The sequence below is a fragment of the Periophthalmus magnuspinnatus genome, chromosome 13 (genome assembly GCF_009829125.3).
Source record: "Periophthalmus magnuspinnatus isolate fPerMag1 chromosome 13, fPerMag1.2.pri, whole genome shotgun sequence".
Taxonomy (NCBI): Eukaryota; Metazoa; Chordata; class Actinopteri; order Gobiiformes; family Gobiidae; genus Periophthalmus; species Periophthalmus magnuspinnatus.
Genome location: NC_047138.1, coordinates 15,686,907 through 15,708,029, shown reverse-complemented (window position 1 = coordinate 15,708,029; position 21,123 = coordinate 15,686,907). Strand labels below are relative to the sequence as shown.

The 21,123-nt window shown below is 38.9% G+C and overlaps 1 protein-coding gene across 1 annotated transcript in view; it reads left to right on the top strand.

Moving 5' to 3' along the window:
• Window positions 1-5,583: 5,583 nt before the first annotated feature.
• LOC117380664 (WD repeat-containing protein 49-like) overlaps window positions 5,584-21,123 on the top strand; it is a 53,252-nt gene continuing 37,712 nt past the window's right edge. The window contains exons 1-8 of the mRNA XM_055226202.1: window positions 5,584-5,664; window positions 8,228-8,539; window positions 12,156-12,335; window positions 13,052-13,135; window positions 13,198-13,290; window positions 14,048-14,225; window positions 19,118-19,282; window positions 20,618-20,766. Of these exons, the coding sequence (XP_055082177.1) occupies window positions 5,584-5,664; window positions 8,228-8,539; window positions 12,156-12,335; window positions 13,052-13,135; window positions 13,198-13,290; window positions 14,048-14,225; window positions 19,118-19,282; window positions 20,618-20,766 (1,242 nt within the window). The remainder of the gene's footprint in view (window positions 5,665-8,227; window positions 8,540-12,155; window positions 12,336-13,051; window positions 13,136-13,197; window positions 13,291-14,047; window positions 14,226-19,117; window positions 19,283-20,617; window positions 20,767-21,123) is intronic.

The following is a 21,123-nucleotide window of genomic DNA, read 5'->3' as shown; positions in this document are numbered from 1 at the left end:
TCAAAGAGACAAGCGGTGGTGTCTCTCAAGCCCCTATAGGGCATTTGATAGTGATCTGAAATGAAATGGTTTAAAATGACCCACAAGGACAGATGAGATAATAGCATCTGTATTAAAGCAGTAATAAAATATAAACTCTTTACCAGCGACATGTTGGCCCTGACTCCCACAAGTCTTTCACTGACTCGGAGTGTTCCACAGCAGCTGTCCATCAAACGGGGCTCTCACACGTCTCTCCCATGTCTTAAAGCAGAGACAATGACTCTTCATGTCATCTCAATCAAAAAAGTCAATCAAGCCCATGTTATCCTAATGCGAAAATTTCCAAATTTTCATACATTCCAAAGTCTTATAACAACTCATTAGTTTAATCAAAGAATGTGAAATTTGGCACAGTGACTCTTCAGGTTGTCCCCGTCCAAAAAGTCCAGGAGGTTGATATGGTGATGCCTGGAAAAACCCATGTTATTGCATTTTGTGTATCAGCGCTTCCAATGTGTGTCGACTTTGCTTAGTTACAAGTACAGTCCAAAGCCGCAATAAACAGAGACACCTTTAGGGATTGCCGGGTCACCCGAGTGCGATGCGTGGCCTGCGATGGCCATTCGATGCCACTTGCAGCTTGAATTTTTTTTTAATTTTTTTTTAGGCCTGAGTCCCTAACCCATACACTCTTCGTTGGTAACTGTCTTGACGAACTTCATCTTCTCCTTCACCCCCTGCCCTGACTCCAGTATCCACACAACATGTCCATGTCCATATTTGTCTCCCTTTTTATCTATGACTCAAAAACATGGGCCACAAAACATGGAAGTAGAAATAGAAGGGTAAAAGGTGGTGTGAAGACCTAGAGAGGCAGCAGAGAGAGCCTCCTGTTGGATTGGGAATAGGAGGGAGGAGACGAGCTGGCACCCAACAGGAAGTGAGTAGTGGCTGGCCACCTCTACTGACTTGCCAACAGGAGAGTGTTATGGTTAAGTGTCAGAACACTCCATGATTGTTGGTAACCATCCGATGTCACAACCTCCTGAACTGAACGCTCCAGTCACCTCAAGACGACTGAAGTAAATGTATGCTGTCGTTACCGCTTACTTAACATACAAGTGTATTTTTTTTATACAATCTCTGAGGCCGTTAGCTCATTAGTCCGACACCACAGACTGATTTAACACCTGTACAAAATACAACTCTGTGAAATTATTTAAAATCTTTATTAATAATATAGATTGAGGTTGAGCTCAGATGAACACCTCCTGGTCCAGAGCCTCCTGTAGAGGGAAAAAGACAAACAGTTAAAGTTCTGGTGAATCAGTATGAGGACAGTGCATCATCAAGACAAACAGTCAGTTCTGGATTTTGAACATTTAGGCTCTACAAATTGTACTGTAGTTTAATTTTTGTTTTATAACAGAGAATATGCACATGACATCACTGCCATCGGAGTAATGCTGTGTTCCAATTGATCCTCACATGATTTTTTTATAAAATAAATGGTAAATTGTAATTTGCATGAACACAAAGCTTAAACATTTCTTCTTGTGTGTCTTGCGAGCTGCCTTTGCCATAGTGGACTGTGACAACTGCAGCTCTGAACAAGTGACACTCTAAGCCCTAAACACTACCCCTAAACGTTATCCAGTAAGTGGATAAACAGATAAACACATTTTTCAAATAAAACAATTACGAGCAAATGCATAGTCCTACCCTCCTTTGAAGCCTTCAACACAAGCTGCCATAGTGTGACAACTGCAGCTCTGGAAATGACCCTCGCCCTTAAACACTACCCCTACACCCTGTGCCTTAAACTGTATTTACTAATCCCTAAAATGGCATGTACTTCCAGAAAACATTGTTAGAGTTACTTGGGTGACCCTCTGCTGGTAACGGTGGTGCCGTATCAGGGCCATATAAGAGACGGCAGTGGCCAGTTGCTCTCTAAAGTGCTTCATGGCGACAAAGATGGTGTCTGCTTCATGTAGAGCCACCACATGTCCTAGCTGTTCCACTGTGCTGTCCCTCACTGAGATGCAGGGGTGTAGCCATGATTTTTTTTTTTTTTTTTTTTTTACAGGGAGGGCCATCAAGAGCCAATTAAGTTTCTGTGGTGACACTTGAAGATGAATAAAAGATGCCTGAGCAATAATATTACATGAACAACAAATATACATTTTAACTGTAATCTTTAACAATATACACAAATAAATACATAAATACACAGAGATATATTAGTGATACTAATGTAACAGTTAAATGGCCACACCTTTTACAGTTTATGTGTCAGAGAATTAAAAAAAAAAATAGTAGTGGCAGAAACAGTCTACAAGCTACATGGACTAAAAATACCCATGTGAAAACGTCTGAGCTTATTATGTTCACTGTTCAGTAATATAAATTAATCAAATGCATCAATTGTGTGAGCCAAAACTGTGTCAGACGTAGGCCTATCTGTTACTCAAGAAATTAAGAAAACTTGTCACCCCGTACAATAAAAAAAACATAAATAAATATTTCAGAGCCAGATAAAGTTTTGTTTAATGATATATATCCTTTCTGCTGTGATTCATTCCTAATCTGATCTGGAGTCAGACCAACCCTCCGTATTCCCAGTGCACTTTATTTCTCTGTTAGACAATAAAACTGACCCTGGATCATTAGTAAATGGCCTTGTGTTTGGACACGAGAGGAGCTGTGTTATTTTGCCTTTACCATAGACAAATATATATAAATAAATACACCCCAGCTGCTTTTTCCAAGTAAAAACAAACTATATTCAGCCTTATTGCTAAATGCACTCAGAGCTAGTGTTATAAGATAGTCTGCTCTATAGAACTCAAAATCCCTGATACTGACTCACAAATGTACAACTGTGCTGATCTGTTAACTCCAGACTCATGTATCTTTTGCGCTGTAGTCGTCTATTTGTTCTCCCATCACAAAGAGTTGCCAAATAATGATATATATCCATAAAATCCACAAGTATTCAACCACGTGCCAGCGCTGAACCAATGAAATGCTAGGAAAGTCTTTACGGCTGCAGAACGCTGCTTCTGATTGGTCACATTTACAGCTGATCTTTTTTTATCCACTCACTGTCTCTAATGCCTCAGCTCAGTCTTGAACTTTTCAGCTCCTCCCTCACGCTTTAGTAGTTCATTATTTGAGCCGGTCATGCCATATAATAGCCGATGATTGAAGCAGACTTTAGTGATATTAGCGATCTGCTCACTGTAGAATGATGAGAAGGGCCGCTTCGCTTTTGCGGCACCCAACAAAATTTGAATGCAGCTAGACGGAGTTAAAAGACAGGGGATGCTCACTGCTCCTGACACGACTGGTCAAATGCAGAATACAAATTTGCCTCTGAGGACAATATAAAGTATGCCATAACCTTCAAAGTATTTTAGAGGAATAAGAACACCTGTAATAAAAATACTAAATAAGCTGTATGCCTTTAAAGGAACTGTATACTGTATTAGATCCTGATTTTACAGTTCAAAAACCTGACCTATCTGTGTCCCCAGATGATACAAGTAGAACATATTCAAATTAAATTGCCTTGACTAATTTTTACTGGGGTATTACAAAAACTTTGGACATGATGCATATTTATGTTGTCGACCTGTTGTTGATTTGGCCCCGACCACCCGTAAATGCGACCAAGCTTTCTTTGTGGTGGCACTTCCCATTCATTTCAATGGAGACTTTGACAAAAGTTTTGCCACTAAAATCTGATATAAGTAGGTTAATTAGAGGTCAGCAAGGCAACACTGCACCAAATCACTTTTGAGGCTTTAAAACGGCTCTGTAGTCCATATAGAACTTATTTAGTGTCAAGATCGGCAGCCCCATGTAAAGTAATACAACCCCAATGACAATGGCACTGACCTTGATCGTAAGAGTGCAGATTACGTAGAGTTCATTTAAATGCCATACTACGAAACATTTCAGCCATTCAGCCAGAAATGTTACACAGGATGGCCCCTTTTTATGATCAAATGAATCAAATAACCAAACAAAATGTAAATTATAATTGGCCTTGTATTGGGTTAAAAATTACATCTCAAAGTTGAGTGTCTAGAATCACTGGAATGTGTATTTCATCTAGTTTTCCTCCACTAAAATGTTTGGTTTGTTGTCCTCTGTATGCTACAACCACAGGCAGATTATCTTTCCTCCAGTGCCTAATCTCTCAATAGAAACCACACACATTCACACACACTTACATTGTGCCACATAGACCCGATCCGGCGTGAACCAAACATGAAGTCGGTTGCCAGGAAACATGTGCCCGAGGTCTTAAAAAGTGGAGGATAATAAAAGAAAAGGTTGGTGCGTGTGGCCTGTGCTACTGTCGGGAAGGCTGAGGGCACATAGTTAACTCTGTGTGTGTGTGTGTGTGTGTATGGAAGAAGAAGGCGGCTTACACTGCTGATTACTTTCTCTGGCGTTTTCAGGCTTAGTCAAACCTCTGGACACAAACTTGGAATTAACTCTCATCTTCCGACCAGACCCACGACCAGCAGGAAGCACAAGTAGGTAGAGTACCCATATATTGTACTGAAGTAGTACTGTTACTTCAAAATAATATTAATTAAGTAGACATACATAGTAGTGATGCAAGAAATTATCCAAGTAAATGTATATTCCACAAGTGAGCACAGATCTTTGGGAATAATTGATGCTCATAGTAATTAGACGTAGCCTTAAATGCATGCTATATTTAAAGCAACACCATGTAACTTTCTAAAGGTGGCATATTACTTACATTTACCCTGGAGATAGATACGTTTTATGCCATACTGTGGAACTTTATAACCCAAGGAACAACACTTCCATAGAGACAAACAGGAAGAGAACCTCCTCCAGACGAAATAACAGTCGGGTTTATGGAGATGCAAGCCCGCTCACAGTAAGAACATGCATTTTTTTTGTTTTTCGTGCAATAAAAACACCCACGTAAAAAGCTAGAAAGTTTCTCAGTGCGGCTTTAAAGACTAAACCACAAAAATGAGACTAAAAATACTATCTGAAGGAGCAGTGCAAGAAACACAAATGTACAAGTTATTAAACTGAATTTGATTAATTTTTTTTATTTCATTATCATTTCAAGTTATGACAAAACTTTGAAGCGTTTTCCTCCTTTGAAGTACACGGTTAAGATCTATCATTGTCATTCCTCTCTCTAATCCCCGTTAAGGCCAATTTAACACAGCCTTCATGCTTCCTCCTGCTGTTCTTTTTCCCCACCTCACATTACCTGACCTAACTGTGCTTTGACATCACCGGACCCCCCGCTGGCACCATGCACTATTTCTGCTCTCCCAGTCTGGCCCTCTGAAAGCCCCGGAGCGGTGGGGAATTTCTTTTGAAAACGCTAAGACCTTTACACGCAGTTCACGGAGGACATTTTCGGATACGCTGCCCGTAAAAGATGACAGCCAATTCTTATGACATTCATATTGAAAAAAAAAATAACATAAAAGTTGTGCTCCTCTCGAAGCGCAATTTCCAATGTATTGTTTGATACGGCTTACCTGAGTGACCTTGGATGTGTTTGATGATTGACAGGTGTGGAGCGTTACCATGGCGACGAGGAGGGAAGTGGCACAGCTTGAGAGCAGGATGAGCCCGGATGACTACAGGAAGCTGCAGAGTCTGTTTGTGGTGATGACGGACTCTTTTTATTACACGTAAACTTTGTGACACTGAAACGCGTGTGGATGTATTTTGGCTATAAGAGAACTGAGCCTAACACAATTATTTTTGAACAAATTTTTATTGTTTTAAAAATGTGAAAAACAGAATTACTGAAGTTAATTTTAAATTAAGTATTCCTCATTTACCTTAAGCATTCCGAGTATCCTAATTATTATGAGTTTTTAAGCACTTTTTACAACTTTTAGAGGACATGGTAATACTAATAACTAGCAACTAGCATGCTAACCACGGACTTCCTGATTCTCTGACAATAAAACACTTCATAATTAGATGCAGCAGACATATTTTGACCTTATACAATGTATCTCTATTTGAAACTTTTGCTCAAATACATGGGGAAAAAGTCAGGTACAGACCCTTAAAATCTGCACTATGTAACTTTTCTTTTGGAAGTTCTGCCACCTGCTTGTCTCCATGGAGATTGCTCCGTTGGACCTTGAAATGGTCCAACGTATGACAGATATATTTAATACCATGCTGTTGAACATTCCAAGCAAAGCGACAAGATCTACGCAGAGAAAAGTGGATGGCGGACCCTACACAGTGGTGTGTGTGTGAATGATAGGTGGTGGTCGGAGGGGCTGACGGCGCAGATTGGCAGCCTCGCTTCCATCAGTCTGCCCCAGGGCAGCTGTGGCTACAATAGTAGCTTACCATCACCGAGTGTGGAAATGAATGAATAATGACTATAGTGTAGCGCTTTGAGAGGCTTTGAAAAAGCGCATTACAAGTGTAAGCCATTATTATTATTATTACACCAGTAAAATGTTACATAGTGCACCTTTAATGTCTGAACACTCTGTGCAGCCTATAAGCACCCAGCGAGTAAACCGTAAACTGCATTCAGAATTCATAAAAAGTAAACTCGGGAATTTATAGGACACTGGTCTGTTTCACAAGCTGGACAATAAAAATACACCAGTAAAAATGTAAGAATTTGCACATTTTACTTCATTTTAAATTATAAGAGACAGAAAAGAATTAAATCTAACATTTCAAACTATGTTGTTACAAATCATGTAAAAATGCTAAACAGCTCCCTTGTAAATGTTGCGATGGGGAAGCGTTTTAACAGGGGTGTTGTTGACATAGTGACCCCACGTAAAGTCACTGTTTATTGTGACTTGTAAATAGTTGGTGTAGTGTTTGGCTGGATGTCTGTCAGGAGAAGAATCACAGCACACTCAAACTCAAAAGTAACTGTAGGATCAGGACCAAGCCGGACTTTTTTATATTAATAATGCTTTTATTTTGAATTCTGGAAAAAAAATGTGGGTGGTGAAAGCAAAGGAAAGACTCGCCAAAAAGGAAAAGTACTTCTACTTCAAAATAGTATTATCCACCAACTCTGATCTAACATTAGTAAATCATGTTTGCTGCTAGTTTCAACACCCTGGAACACCTTGTCTGTGTAATCCCTCAGTTGTCCAGGTTTGATCCATAGCAAAAGACGAAGTTTAAATCTGTCAACTGAACAAAATGCTGTAGGAGTGAAGATGTTTTGCTGCTCATTCAGTTCTGGTCAGATTGCTGGTGGACACTGCCTTATATCTATCTGAAGGGTAGAGCTAACAACACTGAAACTGTAAACCGCTATTGTCTCCAGTTTCACAGGTTGAATAGGGTTGTTAAGGCTGAAACAATGATTTGTCCAGTTGACAGATTTAAGCTTCATCTTTCGCCTTGGAACACCTTGTTTCACATGAGTTTATTAAAGCACACGGCCTATTTATTATTGCAACATACAGTACATTAGCACTCTATTTATAGGTATGTTGTAAATGTTGGAAATGTGACAGTGACTCTTCCTCTTCTCACTAGATTTGTACTGGACAGTTTTAGAAACGTAAAATATTATTATATTAAGTATTATTAATTAAAGGCCCTGTACTCGATTTTTTCTCATCTTTATTTTATCTTTATTTATTTATTCGATTGACATTGACAACATGAATGTAAACACACCGGATTTTAGCCAAAGACTAATTTCCATCTGTTGTCCTAAGGGCTGGGGTCACAAAAGGGTCAAAATAAAAATTGCACACTACACTTATTGCACAGTTCCCATAATTGCACATTCCACTCTTTGCACATTTCACACATTGCACATTACACTCATTGCACAGTTTATTGTATTATTGCACCATCCAAAATATTGCACATTACACTCATTGCACAGTTCCCATAATTGCACATTACATTCATTGCAGTTCACATTATTGCACCATCCAAAAATATTGCACATTCCGTTCATTGCACAGCCCCCATTATTTCATTATCAGTTTGGCCACCCATTCAAGACACTTACATTTTATACCCACCCCCTTCATATTTTGACCAAAGATGCAAATATGTCTCTATAAAAAAGTTAAAATCACATTGCCACTATAGATGAATGCATGTTTGGTTGTATTTGTTAACGTTTTTAAGACACAGTTACAGTGCTGTGAATCTGAACGCTGAAATAAATTAAAAAGTTGCCAAAACATTGATCCCATTTGTTTTATAGGACTCCTGTGGTTCGCCTCGTGCCTTATCCAGAGCTGAATTCGTGTCCGGCGCTCTGGCTCTGGTCGGCCGTGGTTCTGAAGAAGACTACTGCTTTCTGTTTGACAGTGTGGCTCTCAGTCAGGAGCACAGCGGACTTCTCCTGGACATGGACGCGCTGAAAGAGGAAGGGGTCATAGACTGGCCCGGCCTCTGCTATTTCCTCTTACTTCAGCTCTCCGAAAAAGCTAAACGCCGCAGCCAACGCGGTAATGTTCCCCGCTGGAGACCCCCGCGCTCTCTACCCTCCCCACACCGGGACCCCATCCAGAAGGTGAGGAGTCTGCTGACCTCCATAAGTGTAGCGAAGGGAGTGAAGACTGAAGCGTGCAGTACATTTTTAAAGGCTTTGTTATAACTTTTTTATAGAGTTTGGTAAAAAGTGTGCGTTATGAAGAACACATATTATGCATCCTTGTGGCTTTAATTCTCTTTTAAAGCATACTTTCGGTCACCTTAGGATAAGTATTTTGCATTTTGTAAATTAAAAAATATGCTTTATAAACTTCAACTTTGTTTTAATTGAGGCATTTAGGTGCTGGAGCTCCCTCTACTGTCAGCAACGGGAATTACCATTTAGAAAGTAATCAATTTAATGCTAACAGAGCCATGTGTTTGATGTGAACACAGTCTGACCGCAGAATCAGTTCTGTGATGGTTTATGGGTCTAAAAACTAGAGAAATTCAGTTGTGTCATTTTACCTATGACACAACTGATATATATCGAACCGAACATTTTTGAGTTCTCAGAGAAGACGACTTTGCATTAATAGATTCATGAAACAAGCGTGAAGGAAACTAAATGCAAATCCAGGTATGTTTTTGACAATAGTATGATGTACTATTTCTACTATTTGTACAATAGTATGACCAACATGTGTTCTTTAAAGGTGCACTGAGGGTTCATCACCTGCTTGTCTCCATGAACATATTATTGCTGTGCCTGAATGTTCATGTTCAGCATGGTCAAACTTGCATTTACTCAATTCCAGTAGATTTTATTGGTTAAAAATACCTTGAAAAACATGCAATCATAGGGGTCGCCTCTCCACATATAAGACCTGCAAGTTGGCCTCCATGGAGAGAAGCACTGTGTAACATTCCAGGTAAAGAGAATAATATCTCCATGAAGACAAGCAGGTGCCAGATCTTCCATAAGAAAATTTACACAAACTAATAAATAAGAATATTGTAGATTTAGGGAACACATTTTGTTGTGTTTCCTTTTACTCTCGCCTCAGCACAAGAAGGTTCTGCGGATGACTCCTGAGAAAAGTGTAGAGTTTGCTTGTTCACTTCATGTCTGGGTTTGGTTTAGGCTCCAGCTTGGGATGGCACTCCAGTTTTTCCCCACCAAGCTCGAGCATAGACAACAGAATCCTCAAAATCCTCAAGCTAGTGCAGTCCTGATCAAGCTTATAGTTCAAGCACTACTTTGTACATAGTAGCCAGGGTGGCATTAAAGGATGGGTCAAATGCAAATACTAACCCCCCAATGCTATGTGTCTGATGCCCTCTGCTGTCTACAATGAGGAATGGAAAATCATGACTATACTCGCCATGACCCTAACAGATAGTTGCTTTCTAGTGTAGGCAATAAAAGCTTGGAAATGATCAGAACAAGGTATAAAACATGATTTATTTACACAAAGCTAGTGAAATTGTGTAAAGAGGAGCTTTAACCAAACAGAACATTGAACTATGGCACAACTCTACTTCAGTTTATGAGGTTCAAACAGTATTGTAAAACAAATGGATGATGAAAAAACAAAAACTGGCAAAATATGTATTCTTTCAACACATCTCGGGGTATTATCAGAAAAATGGCCTGACTTTGAGCGGACACCGAACCTTGCTGACTACGAAAAAACTTCACATTATTAAACATTGAGCTAAGGGGGATGTTGGGAGGTATTAAGGTCTTGCTCATCAAAACGGCCCACTTCTTTTGCGATAAATTGCTTTTTTTGCTTTTATCAATTAATATGTAAATGAAGTGTCTTGTATAAAATGCTAAGTTCTGGATTAGAGTGACAGTGCACTGCTTTTTAATCTTTCAATCCCGATGATGGTGAAATGTGGTGTCAGTTGTTTGGAAAATGGCAAAAAGTGCGTGACCTCTACACCTGAAACTTCCCTTCTTGAAACACTCTTCTGTAGGATACATAGTTTTTACTGTCTAAAACCATGAAAAACAGGACTATTTCATTTCAAATTGTTTGCAGTGGTCACTTTCCAAACATATGCCTAGTTTATAAGCGTATCAACTAAGAATCTATTGTTTACACCATACCAGCCTTACTTCCTGGTTTGGAGACACCTTAAGAGCTTGCCTTATTACCTGAAATAAACACAGTGATAAGAAGAGAAGAGAGAGTGCATTTATATGACTGGCTAATATCAACCACATTAACATTGTAAGACACAGTAAGAGGAAATGTAGGTTATTTCTAGCAAACTAAATATATGCAGACTATATGGTATATTTAAGGTTGCAGTCATAAAAAGGACTGTGTTTATTCTCCCCATGCTATAACTCAGGGGGTTCCAAACTAGATACATTTTTCATGGCTTCCTGGTGAATTGGTCCATATTCTCCTGAGAAGTACTTTTCTTTTTACTCTAAGTTTAAAATCCTCTACCATTATAACCTCAAGGACTAACATTTTTGCTGTGAGACAGACGGTTCTGAGAATGAATGTATATGATGCTCTTAAAAACATCAGGTAAATTCTACTTTGATTCTGCTTCGGCGATGTTTTAGTATGTAGCCCTGGATTGAAAAAAGTTCTGAGACCCCTATAACTACCATTTTAACCATGTACTCAGTTATTTTATATACAGTATTAGCAAAAAAGTAATAATACAGTAATGTGTATGTTCCCTTGTATCGGTTCATCGACTTTGAATACTGTATATAAAGTGGCAGCATAGTCTGCATGTTTTAGCCAGAAAGGCCTTTGGTTGCCTCTAACTATGTGACAGATGGAGCTTTTTCTTGATCCGCTGGAAAAATAGTCATTGCCTCATCACCAGATGTACAAATTTACAGCCCCAACACAGACTAACAGTCCAGTGTTAGCTTGAATGAAGCTGTGGAGTTCAATTTTTTTGTTAGACTTTACTAAAAATGATACATTCTTAAATATTATCATAAAAATTACAGAACCCTGCTGGAACATTTGTGGTTGTTTTTTTAGCTACATGATAAGGTTTAAGCCGAAAAAAGGTTGAATGACTCATTACGAATGCAAACTAAGTACTAAAGTGTTTTATTCTGCTGTTTAGTTGCTTTAACTCACACTTTTTTTTAACAATATTGTAAATATAATAGTTTTTTATGGTTTAAATCCGCTCTTGGGTTGTTGTGTTAGTGGTATAAATGAGTTGCAATATATCGTTTACTGTCTATATTTACTTCAGCAATATATCACACTTCAGAATATGTTAACGTGACAGGCCTAGTCAGTTTTACAATTATTTACAGAAACACAGTCTCGTAGCATGTAGCTAGAGTGTTGTTGTGTCTATGGGCAAGACACTTTATTGGTGCTGACATTGCCATTCGTGGTGTGTGACTGATTGTGACATTGAGCTGCATAGGGCTGATATATTGGAAATATCATGACTTACTGTATCATATTTGAATAACTGCAACCATTACCTGGACATGCTACAGCTTATCTTCATGAATTATAAACTTTTTTTTGCAAATAATCTATACCTAGAAGCATTCAGTCACCATATTGCAATCTTTTTTTGGTAAAACAAAAAATGCAATAAAAAAAAATCTCATTACACAGTAGAAATAACCACTGAAATAATTGTTAAACTGCTTCTCTCTGATGTGTCTGCTATGCTGTTGTTGTTGTGTCCTCTGGTGTTCTCAGGTGGTGTACGTGCAGAGCTGGGGACTGTACTTGAGTGTGAGCAGAGGAGGGACAGTGGGGATGTGGGACAGGGACCTAAAGCACTTGTCCCTGGTCCGCACGCTGTCTTTGCACAACAGCACAGTCAGACCTAAACACCTATGGGTCACCGGCCTGGTACTACTGCACAACCTGGACAAGGTCAGAATATTGCTGTTTATGTGTGCAATTATAAACTGCAAGGCTAGAGTTTGCGTAATGATTAATAACAACTTCAGTCAAATTTTATGTAATTAGCAACAAGCGTAAATTCAGATCAATGTGTTCTTACCATAGACTGTATATATAAATGGATGAACCCGCTAGCCTCCGCATTCCAAATAGGAAGTGATCGTGGGAGTTTTCTTGCTCCATTGACTCTAGCTCCAATTTAGTTTACATTAGGAAACTGCCGCCCCTCTCTCTGTAACTGATGCAATCAGGCTCATCATTTTGGTCTTAACTTAAAATGTTAGTATTAACCTGCTCTGCGTGATCCTGTTTTTTTTTTTTTTTTCAGCTACTGTGTCTATAAATCAAGATATAAAATCAATAACAAACAAATCAGCTGCCCTCTTTTCCCAAGGTTGCTCCCGCTAGTGTTATCAACAGGTTTAATTGACAGCGTTGCTAAGTGCAGGGGACGTTACATTCAACAGCATGGCTCCAGATTGGCTCTTTGGTTGCTATGATACTTGTGCTTGGAATTCCAAATGTGGAACTCAGCTCTAAGTTGACCCCTATAACTACTAGCCTTGAGGAGACTGTGGCCTATGGTTTTTTAAACAAGGAGTTACTTATCTTACAGCAATATACAGCTAGCTTTAAGACATTAATTGTTATTGGACTAACTTCTCTGCATGAATTTACTAAAACAGGTGGCTGTGTCTTTTACCAGTAAGGAGTTGTGCTTCTATGACATGAGCTCTAAACCAGATTTCAACTGCAAGTATAAGATACAGGTATGTCCCACACAGGCAGAATCAAGTTTCTTTGCAAATCAACACCTATTTGTCTTTTTCAGGGTTTAAAGTTCACTCCTTGGTGTCTGGACTACTGGGCTGACCCATCTCTCCTGGACCAGGCAGTGCTCACTGTAGGAGACATTGGAGGACAGGTGTGAGACTGCAGTTTACATGCAGAAAGAACTCGGATTGCGCTAAACAACCAAAATCAAAACCTCTCAGACCACTTTGGTCCCAGTCTACATGCAAGCAAAAAAGCCGGATAGGTGCAAGTGGCTATGAAACGCTTAGGTGTGTCTTGTAATTTAGCATCAGCAGTAATATTTTGCAGCTATAATTGCTTAAAAAAACTGCTATCATACATATAAACACACGTTTGGCATTTACATTTACATTTTTTAATTTTAGACATGCTAAAAACTCTCCGCAGTACAAATAATCACACTGAAGCTCCGGTAGTTTTTACTTTCACTTTAAATGAATGAAAACAATGAAACAACACAAGCTAGTCCGCTGTGGAGGGACTATAGTTTGTCATTGGTACTGATCTAAATAGAGTGAGTACACGTTGAAACACATATTTAATATTTCCCTGGCTGTTTCTTACCTCGTACAGTTGAATGCCTCCCCTAATCTGCTCTTTGTGTGATTGGACTGCAGTGTTACATGCTGTGAGCTCTGCAGATGTGAAACTTCATGGGTTTACATGCATTTTTTATTATTATTATTATTATTATTATTATTATTATTATTATTATTATTATTATTATTATTATTATTATTATTATTATTATTATTATTATTATTATTATTATTGTTATTATTATTAATGTATTTATTTATTTTTACATAATGAGTGTAAGACCTGGATTAAGCAGGCTCTAGCCTGTAACTTATGTCTGTGTTCAGGTCAGTGCACTGTGTTTCACCTCGGCACAGATCTCCTTGTTTGAGAGCCGCTGGGTGAGAGCAGACTCGTCTGGCGGGGCATCAGACTTAATCCTGTGGGACGAGCTTGTGAGAGGAAGGCACCGCTGCTGCTACGTTGTGAGTCACCAGGCCCATCAGCCCGCATGGGTCAGGAGAGGTGAGAGAGCCAGTGTGTCCTAGAATATGAGGGCATTCACTGAGTCATGTAAGTGATTCTGGGTAATGTGATTTCTGACACATGAAGAATCTTGAGACCTATTTCTACTGATAACACTAAGAGCTGTTGCAGTCATTTAGCTGAGACAAAAGTAAATAATCCAATGCTGTTTATAGGTAATTTTCACATTATCCTTTAAACTAACACCAAATAACTTTCTGGAGGTGACATGTCAATTGTAAGAATCTATATAAATTAAAACTGTTTGCAACATTCTCGATGTAAATAGATGCATTTTATAACATACTGAGGAATATTATATTCAAAGTAACACTATTTCCATGGCAAGAGTCCGGTTTGTACAGATGCAAGTCCAGGGCTAGTATTCATAAGATATGTACACACAATGTTACAATGTTCCTTGTGACTTGTCTAAAACTGTACATCTGTCTAACATTACAGTTAAAAATTCAACTTGCATCTACATGTAACTATAGATGGAGATGGATAGATAGATGAGAGATAAATTGATAGATAGGTAGATAGACAGATAGATGAATATATATATATATATATATATATATATATATATATATATATATATATATATATATATATATATATATATATATATATATATATATATATATATATATATATATACACGCACACACACACACACATGCATACATACATAGCTACATGTATATATATGTATTTATCTATTTGGCCATCTATCCATTGATCCATCTATATATATACATAGATAGATAGATCGATGGATAGATGAATAGATAAATAGATAACCCAATAGATACAGTACAAAGCATTAAATAAGTGTTAGTAGCCTACAAGTTATTAAAAATAATATTAAAAACAACAGATGCCAAAGTCTTTAAAGTTTAAAGTCTCCAAAACTAATACTGTTACATATATAAAAAGAACAAAATAAATATGAATGGCAAGCCCACCTTCACACACATATGACTGGACTCTTTGTATGCCCTTAGAAACAGTTGCCCATAAACCCGTGGGTGTCATGACTACAGCACAAACACAGACAACTGACACCTGTATGAGAGGGACTACCTTCTGATCCTGCCCGCTCACCTCAGTGCCGTCTGCCACCGCGGCTTACGCAACGCCATGGAAACACCACCCCACTCCACCCCCATTGCCACCACCACCACTCCCCCCAGCATTACCCCGACTCATCCGCCCCTCACTCTTCGGACCACCGCAGTCACAGCCCTGTAGACTAACAAAGAGATCGCTCTGTTGTGTGTGGATTGCATCACGCGTACATAGAGCCACTGTGAAGGCTCGGCTGTTTGATAATGGCTTGTGACTGCGAGGGGACACTCTTATGAGGACCGGAACGATGCTAAAATACACATAAATAAGCATGGCAAATGGGAAAACAAAGGCAAAAAACACAGCAGGGGAAAAAACAGCGACCAGGGCATTCAAAGTGCGGCTTAATTGAAACGCCCTGAGTTGTGAGCGTGTTAAGCTATGAGGGAGCAGGAGGAAGGCTAAGTGCGTAGTGGAAGTCTCTAGGGGGCTAGTGTGGTTGCGTTTGAAGTTGCCCACCCTGCAGAATGAGTGGGCTGTGAACCATTAAACATGCCTGGTTATACAGTCCTCTCCAAATCTGAAAGGCCTAAAGAGAAAGAGGAGAGGGGAATCAGAAGGGAGAGAAGAAGATACGCGTTTGTTAGCGGAAGATATGGAATCATATCTGTTGGTGTGGTATATGAAATAAAGCATTGCCTACTTCACTTTTTATTATTAGTCTGTACAGTATACATCTCCAAAGCTCAAAAGTAGTAGCTTTAGTAAGTTAACAGCTTCCTTTTTCATTTAGATCAGTAGAGATTGGCACTTCCAGAGCTGAAATCATCCAAATTATTCTATTGAAGTTTAAAAACACAGTGCTGCACTTCCTGTATTACCACATGACATCACAAGGTGGAACAGAGTGTTTTCAGTTTGAGAGAAGAACTCAGCCTAAATATGCAGGGTTTCTGTGTTAAATATAAGAGAATGAAACCAAATACAACTCCAGTTATGTTTGTGTTGAGGAAACAACATTATAACATTGATCAGAAAATAGTGTAGTATGGGTCCTTTAAAGTTCAAACTTGTCTGACTGGTTAAAGATGCTCTATGTAACTTTTCTGCTTTAGGGTCTGCCCATCTGCTTGTCTCCATAGAGATTTTATTGCTTTGTGTTGAGCGTTCCACAGTACGGCTTGAAGTCTATCTCATGCTTGCGGATTAAGGGGGGATTGTTACCACCTGACTGTTAGCTGAATATCTCTACGCTCTCTCTCCCCCATTTCACGCTACATCTGTCCAATAAAAACTTTAGGTAGGAAAATCAGAAAACACAAAACTTATCCATTTCCAACGAGACAAGTAGTTGATGCCCCCAGACCAAGTTACGGGCCAGATCTGTGAAGAGGTGACCCTGCTAATTGAATAAATGCAAGATAGATAAGTTAAATGTTGTGGACCCCTTACACGAAGGTTACAAAGTGCAGGTTTAAGTCTAATTTGCACATTGACAAGTCATGTTTATACCTCTATGGCATTTAGTGGTAAACTGTTACTTCACGCTGTTGTTATGCCATTGGGCAATGCATATTACCTATATTACATGTGTGAATGTAATGCGTGTATGATTAGAACAGTGAAGTGAGTTTGACCGCTACATAGAATTGAGTCATTATAATTTATAGTTTGACAGTTCTAATTCCAAATATTAATTCAAATATTTCTGGTATACCTTTTTTGTCCTGGTTTAGTTAAATGTGAAACAAAATATCTGTCTGTAACTTCTTAAACCACTTGCTGTCAGACAACCAGCTGCTCAATTCATTCAAGCAAACCAGAAAACAATTCATAAAACGCAATACACCGTAATGCTTCGCCCTCTCCCTTGACCCTTGCTTGTCGTTTGCTATCAAACTATTTATGCGATCTCAGAAAGCAAATCCACTCTTAATACAGACACGCAGCATTCTTATTAGCCATTTCCAGACATAGCATTAATTGAGATGAACAGTGACGCAAGACCCATTAAATTTTGTGTAATGCCACCGAGCAAACCGCACCGGCCTAATTCTATGGATCACTGAGCATCGCTAACCGCACGCCACAGTCAATGCCCATTTGCTTATTTGAGAACGAAGGTGTCGTTTACAATTCTCCTAGGACTTTGACATAAGCGAGAGGAGGATATAATTTGATGAAATGAAATGTTGGGAGCGATGTCATCATCAAAATATGTTGCAATGTTGTTTTTGCATTGGGTTGGGAGGGGTTCATATCAGTCTGATTTTCAACTTACTTCTGTTGGTAACTTGCATATACACTACTTGTAAGCATCAAGTAGAAGCTCAATTAGCGCTCTATGGCTACATCTGTCACAATAACTACTATAATGATGACTAAAGTAGTAACTATAACTACTATATATTGTTCAATACATAACACACAGAAAAGTACTTTTATTGTGGTATGTCTGTGTAATCCCTCAGTCGTCAAGGTCAGATCCATAGCAAAAAATGAAGTTTAAATCTGTCAACTGGACAAATCCTTGTAGGAGTGAAGACTTTTCGCTTCTCATCCAAGCCGCTTCTTCAGTTCTGGTCAGACCCCATTCCTGTGCGACATAATCTCTGAGACATAATCTCTCACAGATCTATGATTCCATCCTCAGAGCCAACACAAACAAAAAGAAACAAAAGAGAACAACAGGAGGGCCATTAAAGATTGAATAGGGTTGTAAAGGCTGAAACTGGAGACAATAGCTGTCTGCAGTTTCAGTGTAGTTAGCCCCTCCCTTCAGACAGACATAAGGCAGTGTCCACCAGCAATTTGACCAGAACTGAAGAAGCGGTTTATCATGGCACTTCTTCTTTGTATTAGTGAGAAATATTTGGTTAATTTTTTGTACTATGAATTGATTTATGAACTGCTATGACTCCTTTTAGACACAAACTAACTACTTAAGTGTTGCATTCTGTTAGTTTTTTGTATTTATTTATTTATTTACAATTTTGCACATTTTGAATACTTTTTTTGGGGATAATTTTGCTTTATGGTTTGGTTTCAGTATTATCTTTTATCATTTATATTGACTTTAGCAATATATCACACTTAAACAGCCTAGTAGCTGTTCACTGAGCGCATTGTTACAATTTTTTTTTTGTTTTAGTCAGTGCGCCCTCTGCTGGCAACTGTGGAGCACAAAAATCCAGGCTCAATTACTGTTACAGGTGGGGAGGTCCTCTACCTGCTGCTGTCTCCATGGAGATGTCATTGCTTCATCTGGAATGTTCCACAGTATGGCAGTAAAGTCATATTTCACATTTATTCAATTACAGGTGTCGCCTCTCCAAATATTTGACTTGGAGACGGCTGAGAATACCAAGTGCCACTTTGAGGCGGCAGCTGCAGTCACGTAAAGTGATTTGGGTGTCTTCAAAAGAGCTATATAAATCCAATGTAGTCTATCATTATTAATCCCATGCAGTGAAACATTCCAGGAAAAGCAAAAACATCTCCATGGAGACAAGACGGCAGGGTTACATATACTGCAAAATCCATGGTATCTATTGGATAATTTCAGAGATGTCTCCAATTACGCTGAAATTTGAAGGGCATGAGTCAAAATAACTATTACAGAATTCTACTGAGAAATAGCTTGTAATGTTAGAGTGTAGAATGTAGCGTTTGTAACTTTCTCAACAAATACAATAAAACAATGAAAACCTAATTACCTTTCCCATAGCAACCGGATCTCGCTTTTAAAGTCAAACTCTCTGCCTTGTTTTGACCCACCTTCTTGTTTTCTACTCCAACCTTTTGTCCGTCTCTTGCAGTGAGTTATGTCGGATCACTGGAGGCCTTCTTGTCCTGCTGCACCAGTCCTAGCAGCAGCCTGGTGGTGGCCTGGAGGAATGACAGCAGCGGACTGAGGCTCACCACATTTTACACCAAGAGAGGAGTGTGGGACCTGGACTATCACCAGCAACTCAAGCTCATAGGTAACTTCTGTCAATCTGCAGAGAAAATAATAGATCACTCTGGTGCGCTAAATCACCATTCTGTATTTGAGGAGTCAGTTGTTGCCAAAAATAATTGAGGTTTTTGCCGCATCTGAAATGAATGCGCAAATGGAGCCTATAACAATAATACATGAAATATTGTTGGTGGATCAGTCAACTCAGGCTCCAACAGCATTTTCTGAATTTAATGCAAATAGAATACAAGCATTTACTGTATGGGTGTTTTAATGAAAAAACAAACAAACAAACAAACAAAACAACAATAACTTTGAACGGTCTCACCTCTCCACAAATATGACCTGTGGGCAGCTACAATTGCCATAGACATGTTTTAAGTGGGTTTAAAGGAGGACTACCTTTATACTTTTTACTGCTTTTTCAGCCGATATGTATTTTGGCAACTTATCTATGTCCATAGAGACAACAGTGATGACAGTGAAGTTGCAGGTCAGATCTGTGGAGATACAAGCTTTCTCATAGTAAGAATGCATGTATGTACTGTTTAGCAATAAAAACACTTGATTAAATGCAAGATGGACACGTTCACTGCTAAAAAACAAATTATTCTTGTGAAGTTGTATGGAATTTAAAAACACTGTGGAGCACTTCCTGTATTACCACAAGACATCACAAGGTGGAACAGAGTGTTTTCAGTTTGAGAAAAGAGCTCAGCCTAAGTAAGCAGGGTTTCTGTGTTAAACATGTGTTAATGAAACAAAACACAACTCCAGTTATGTTTGTGATGAGGATTGTCCTTTCATTATAACACAGATCAGAGAATAGTGTAATACGGGCCCTTTAAAGTTCAGACTTGTCTGATCGGTTAAAGTTGCCCAATGTGACTTTTTGGCTTCAGGATCTGCCCATCTGCTTGTCTCCATGGAGATGTTTTTCCTTTGACTTGAATGTTCCACAGTACGGCTTGAAGTCTATTTCACTCAAGCGTTACCACCTGACAATGAGCCAAATGTCACTACACTCTAGCATGCTTGTTTATGTATCAGCATTTTACATTTTACTTGTCACTATGTTTCACAATATGGCTTTAAAAGGCAGGGAGATGCTGTCTGACGCAGGTAGCTTTATGCATATACCACTTCATATGGGCAAAGGACCACATGCTGTTCTAAAACCACAGGTGGCAGATGTTTGTAGTGCTAAATGAAATCTGCAGGTAAAACATTATTAGTTGGAATCCCAATACTTCATAATTATCATCAAAATCAGCCCCAAGGCTAGCGTAGGGCTGTGTGAGCAGACTGCCTGTGGTCCCTGTAATGAATGCTCTAATGTGAGTGATGGTCCTGTTTGTAGCCACAGCGGGAATGGATCATCAGGTGCTGCTGTGGAATCCGTATGTGACCTCTGAACCAGCGGGGGTTCTCTGTGGGCACGACGGACCTGTCACCGCTGTGTGCTTCATGCAGAACAAGCAACAACTGCTCAGCTGCTCCAAAGATGAGGTACTTGGATGATAATATTTGACTTCTTGTAATTGTGAATCATGTACTGTTATGTGTTTAAAAATATTGCTGCCATCACAACACTCTATAGGCCAATAATATTTAATACAGGTGGAGAAGCTAAAATGAAAAATGTTATAATACTGAGTTTTGTTATAAAAAATGAAAGTTCTTGAGTCTAGTCCATAAACATAGCTAACCCACTAGCTGCCATGTTCCAAATAGGAAGTGAGTATGGACACGCTTCCGGCTCCATCAACTTTACTCACTCTCTATAACTGCTGCAGCGAGCCTTGTCATTTTGGTCTTAAAATGTTTGTACTAACCCGATCATGGTGTTTTTATTTTGCTATTTTG